Below are 6,025 nucleotides of genomic sequence, written 5' to 3'. Positions count from 1 at the left end.
TTTTAAACATTTTCAATATGTTTGAGAATACGTCTCAATAAACCTTCGACAAAAGTTAAATAAAGGTAAAAATGGAATACGTCTCAATAAACCTTCGACAAAAGTTAAATAAAGGTAAAAATGGAATATTTATCTAAGTTTAAGATGAAATTTAATACCATAGAAGGCTTGAGATAAAAATTGACCTACATTATTTTATTATCATAGGTGTTGATGCCAAAATCTGCTTAAGTCCCATGGTATGACATGTGAGGTCGGTGTGAGCTGTTCGAAGTGAGTTTCGCTAATAGTACCAGCAAAATTAGGTAAGTCACTCCGACGCCCAAGTTGGTGTGGAATCTGAGCTTAGATAGATCGGCTTCAGACAGATTTTTCATACCTGGAGTGGCGGATAAGAGGTGTATTTATAGTGGTCAATGGAGTAGCTACCTGTCTCATTGAAGTATTCCCTTGCTTGCGCCAGGTTCACCTCAAGGACCTTCGGTCCATGCATTTCACTGGACTTTTATTTACCTTGAAGTGGAAGTCTTCGGGCATCTTTGTTTTACCAAAGTATCGGACACCGACCTGTTAGGTCGGCCTACTTGATCCTATTCCAGCAGTTTGCCTCCCAACGATGAGTAAAGTTTAAAAGTTTCATTATTAAAAAAATCATAAAAATGTTATAGAAAAACACCTTTCATCCATGTAATATCATTTAAATAAGGATTTAGTCTCTAAATCTTAATAGACAACAACTTAGTTCATTTAGTTTAAGTTGGAATGTTGATATTTAGTTTATAACGATTTAATTCTCCTAATTTAAACTACATACACAAAAAACTCTTGTTACAAGTACTTAACAATAATTTTCACAATATCGTCTATATTATTACAACTTTCCACTGCAAGATTATATCGTTACATACTTAAATTCAGAAACTAAAATAATTTTAAATTTTAAATTCGTAACCATTTAAAAATAACATCCCATAAAGCATGGTTAAATTAATTTCTAGTATAACATGTCGAGGTAGAGATTTCAATTGAACAAGTTACCACGAGATTAAATTAATTAATATTACTTTTGATTTTTTAATGGAATATACCATAAGATTCTTCTCTTTTACCATATAAATGCACTCCCAAATCCAGCAATATCACTTTCGAATTAAATATTCCATTTTTTAAGTAATATTTTCAAAACTTTCAAACGTGGCCGACTAGAATAATATTTAATAAGGAAAATTAGCCTCAATTAAACAATTTTGGAAAACTAAACCAGATTTCGCGGAAGAAAAAAAAAAGGCTTTCCATATAAATAAAATAACAATATTTTCCCCCAAATTACCGCATTGCCATTGCCTCAAGCTTCCAACCAACAGCCATTTGCACCGCTTCCCGCCAAACCCCATTAAACCCTAAAAAAATCTTCTTCTTCTTCTTCTTCAACCGTTGGCTTCGCTTCACTGTCTTCTGCAACCAGCAGCCACCTTCTTCAAGCTCTCCGAATCCTCATCAATGGACCCAAAAGCGGTGAAGTCCGACTTGGTGTTGATTCTGGATTTTGGGTCGCAGTACACTCACCTCATCACTCGCCGGATTCGGAGTCTCTCTGTTTTTTCTCTTTGTATTTCGGGGACTTCCCCGCTTAAGGCCATCACTGATCTCAACCCCCAAGTGGTTATTCTCTCCGGCGGGCCTCACTCTGTCCATGCAAGCGACTCGCCGAGTTTCGCTTCTGGGTTTGTGGAGTGGGCGGAGGCGAATGGGGTATTTGTTTTGGGGATTTGCTATGGGCTTCAGTTGATTGTGCAGAGGCTTGGAGGTGTGGTGAAGGTTGGAGAGAAGCAGGAGTATGGGAGAATGGAGATTGAGGTGGAGAAAGCTAATGGGTTGTTTGGGACGAAGAAGGCTGGGGATCGGCAAGTTGTTTGGATGAGCCATGGAGACGAGGTGGCAGAACTTCCCGATGGGTTTCAAGTGGTGGCGCGGAGTCAACAAGGGTCGGTGGCGGCCGTGGAAAATCATTCCAAGAAGTTTTTTGGGTTGCAGTATCATCCGGAGGTAATGGGGTTCATTTCTTCAACTTTGAACTCGTGTTTTTTTTTATACACTGTTGCATCCTACGTTTTTTTGTTTGTTTGTTTTTTGCATTAATATTCAGTTTTCAGCTTTAAGATTGACCGCGGGTTTCTTTCGATTCTGGAATGTTCCACCTCGGCTCTGTTCGAGTCATTCGAACTTTGAATATGTGTGTATGATGGCTTGTTTGAAAACTAATTCGAGTACATCAAACTTGTGCATGTTTATGCATAGGACGAGCTGTTTGAGTTTCACCTAAAATATAAACTTCTACCTGGAGCTGGCCTTTCATAACTTTTAGATATGAGAGATTTTTGTGGCTCCCTTGTACAGGTTTCAGGTATTTATCTTCAACCCAGGTTTTTGTTTTATCAGGTTTCTGCAATTTCTGGGTTTATGGATGTGGCTCGTATGAATCAATATGCAATTAGGGGCCACATATCCCTGGTAGCAGAATAATGTTAATGTATAGTATTTATTGATGTAGATTTGAGATGCATTGAAATGTAATAGAACTTCTAACTAATGTGACTCATGTTTTGCGGGTGAAACTGATGAAAAAGAGAGTCTTAATTACTTTGTTGCCTCTATTGAGCTTCTTCGTTGGTTATTAAAGAACATGCCACTGGCCTAGTGTGGGATGGGAAGGGGGATTTGCAGTATCTGAAGATTGTTATGTAATAATGAACTGATTTGATATTATTCTTGGCATAGTCATCATATTAGTGTCAATCTTATGAGAAGTTGAAATTTTTGTATATTCTGTAGGTAACACATTCACCTGAAGGGATGGAAACATTACGTTATTTTCTCCTTGATGTCTGCGGAGTTACTGCTAGCTGGAAAATGGAGAATATTCTTGACGAAGAAATGAAAGCAATCAAAGAAACTGTGGGTCCAGATGATCATGTTATATGTGCATTATCAGGGGGAGTGGATTCAACAGTTGCAGCAACTCTTGTCCATAAGGCAATTGGGGAAAGGCTTCACTGTGTTTTTGTTGACAATGGTTTATTGAGGTACAAAATTAGGCTTTTATATCCTGAATAATTAAATCATGGTTGGGTTTTACATAGATAATTTTGCTATAATGAAGGAGAAGACCTATCCTCTGTACCTCTGTAGAAGTTGAACTGTATGGTACATATTTTGCCTGGTATTTCAATAAATAAGCCTCGCCATGTTGTATAAGGAGTATGTTAAATAGGCATATAGGATATAAGTTGTCCGTGGACCATGCTTTTGTGAATTTGGCACACTTTCTTTTATAAAGGATAAATGTAAACCTTTCTTGCAGAGTTTTTTACTGTCACTTTCTGATTATGCCAGGTATAAAGAAAGAGAACGTGTTATGGAAACCTTTGAAAGAGATCTTCATTTGCCAGTTACTTGTGTTGATGCAGCCGATCATTTTCTTAGTAGGCTGAAAGGCGTAATAGATCCTGAGATGAAAAGAAAAATAATTGGAAAGGAGTTCATTTCTATATTTGATTCATTTGCCCATGATTTGGAGCTTAAATTTGGTAAGAAGCCTTCTTACTTGGTCCAAGGCACATTGTATCCAGATGTAATTGAATCTTGTCCACCACCTGGATCTGGAAGAACCCATTCCCACACAATCAAAAGTCACCATAATGTTGGAGGACTTCCCAAGGATATGAAATTGAAGCTTATTGAGCCACTTAAACTTCTCTTTAAAGATGAGGTAATAGTTTTGACCTTTGTACAGATATGCATATGGGTGGCCCATCACTCTTTTTATTCATTAATCTTTTAATAAAAAATCAAATTTAAAGGTACGCCAACTGGGGAGGATATTGAACGTTCCTGAAGCATTTCTAAAGCGTCACCCCTTTCCTGGCCCTGGTCTTGCTGTACGAGTGCTGGGTGACGTAACAGAAGGCAATGCCTTGGATGTTCTTCGCCAGGTAACTTCCAGTTGTGGAGAGTCAAAAACAGTTTACTTTCCTGCTTTATGAGTGATATTTGGTTTGCTGTAATCATCCTTGCAGGTTGATGAGATTTTTATTCAGTCAATCAAGGACGCTGGGCTTTATGATTCAATATGGCAAGCATTTGCAGTGTTTTTGCCTATAAAATCAGTTGGAGTTCAGGGTGATCAAAGGACACATTCTCATGTTGTCGCTCTGAGAGCTGTTACAAGTCAAGACGGAATGACAGCAGATTGGTAAATCCTTAATCCTTGTCTGTTTGTTCTCTTCTTATATGAAACTAAGTTGAATTCCTAAATTTCGCTCCCCATTTATCTTCAAGTAAGGGTGCTTAAGTTAAAACTGAAAAAACTGATGAAATTGGGTTGGGATAGTTTTTGTCAGTTTCATTTGGTTTGGTTGGTTCGGAACGTCAATTTTCTACTTTTTCATAGGCTGATACATCTGTTTGGTGTCAAATTTTTGGCCAACCATTTTGATTTGACCCGCTTTCACTCCCCTAGCTTCAAGCAGTTTCTTGCTATTGGTAAGGATGACCTTTAGCCTAACATGAAACTAGATTAGTAATGTCATGTTCAACCATCGAGGTAATGTATTACTGTGATTAAAGACAAGGAGAAACTAATTAAATTTTTGACATTTTATAATTTATGGTGGTATTTTCCTTTCTTTTACTTCTTAGCTCAGCTTAATTATGCTTCCACGCATAATCACAGTAAATTATGCTTCCACGCCCCAGCTCAGGGACTCGTATTCTTTCTAAATATTTTGAGATTTTTCGTTTCAACTCCAGTTCTGATTAAGACTTACTAATCTGTGGGATTTTGATATTCAGGTTTAATTTTGAGCATCAATTCCTGGATAATGTGTCAAGAAAAATTTGCAATAGCGTTCGGGGCGTAAACCGGGTTGTTCAAGACATTACATCGAAGCCTCCATCAACGATTGAATGGGAATGAGATCTCAACTCCAAGTTTTGCTATTGAGCGTGGACAATAATTGTTTCAATAATTTTTATTCTATGTTTGGTTGTCTTAGTGGTAATGTAGCTGAATTTTATCAAACTTTTTATTTGTTAGTAAATAAAGACCATGCTTCTCTCCATAAGATGCGTGATGTCTGTTGAATAGACCAAAAAAAAAAAAGCAGTAGGATTAAGCCACCAATAATCATCATCTTCCAAACTGTCGGAAAAGAAACCCAGGACAAATTTTGAAATTTTTTTTAGCTAATCTTACAACATCAATAGAAGATTGATTAGTGTAACTGAGCTTTGACAAAATATAAAATGATATCAGTTGTACAATGTTTGTGGATCACTTATTAGCTTTTTGTAGGTTAGGACAATAGGGTCACTTATTAGCTGTTTGTGGATCAATTATAGCTAATCTTATAATTCAGTTGCAGCTCTTTTGCAACTGAATCATGGTGAGAAGTATTTCAGTTGTAGGATGTTTGTGGGTCACTTATTAGCTTTTTGAAGGTTAGGACAATAGGATAAGGTATTAAATTTTCAATTTTCACCCTACATTTTTATATATGAGTAAATCAATATCGCAATAGAATTGCCAAAATATAAAATTATACCATTTAACCCTACATTTTTATATCTATAATGAGAGAATTAATATAGCAATAGAATTGACAAAATATAAAATTATACCAACACAATATAATTAATATAGACATTATATTAATATTAGTAATTTTAATTAAAAGTGCGAAATACTTATTTATTAATATAAAAATTTATTATGAATTTTTTTATTTTTATAATTTTCATTAATATTTCTGTCTACATTTTCATATAATTTCAGATATTTCCATAGATATAAATATTTAAAATCTTAAATTAAATTTGTTGTATCTAACATCTATCTACGGAGTTGAAGTAGGAACTTATCTACGTGATTCGCTACACTTGCTTGTGCCTATCGACTGATTGACTCTATTGAAGTAGGAACTTATCTATATGATTCGCTACACTTGCTTGCGCCTATCGACGGATT

The 6,025-nt window shown here is 35.9% G+C and overlaps 1 protein-coding gene across 1 annotated transcript; it reads left to right on the top strand.

Annotated features, from left to right (window-relative positions):
* The first annotated feature begins 1,341 nt into the window (after positions 1-1,341).
* LOC111026060 (GMP synthase (glutamine-hydrolyzing), putative / glutamine amidotransferase) lies at positions 1,342-5,123 on the top strand. The gene is made up of 6 exons (XM_022304029.2): positions 1,342-2,046; positions 2,833-3,083; positions 3,394-3,769; positions 3,861-3,992; positions 4,077-4,252; positions 4,852-5,123. The coding sequence occupies exons 1-6, from the start codon at positions 1,501-1,503 to the stop codon at positions 4,973-4,975; spliced, it is 1,605 nt and encodes a 534-aa protein (XP_022159721.1). The 5' UTR covers positions 1,342-1,500; the 3' UTR covers positions 4,976-5,123.
* The last annotated feature ends 902 nt before the right edge of the window (positions 5,124-6,025 follow it).

This window comes from Momordica charantia (genome assembly GCF_013281855.1).
Source record: "Momordica charantia cultivar OHB3-1 chromosome 6 unlocalized genomic scaffold, Mcharantia_2.0 BLBB01000006.1, whole genome shotgun sequence".
NCBI classification, from domain to species: domain Eukaryota; kingdom Viridiplantae; phylum Streptophyta; class Magnoliopsida; order Cucurbitales; family Cucurbitaceae; genus Momordica; species Momordica charantia.
Note: the sequence above shows the minus strand (reverse complement) of the source record. Positions and strands in the feature narration are given on the sequence as shown.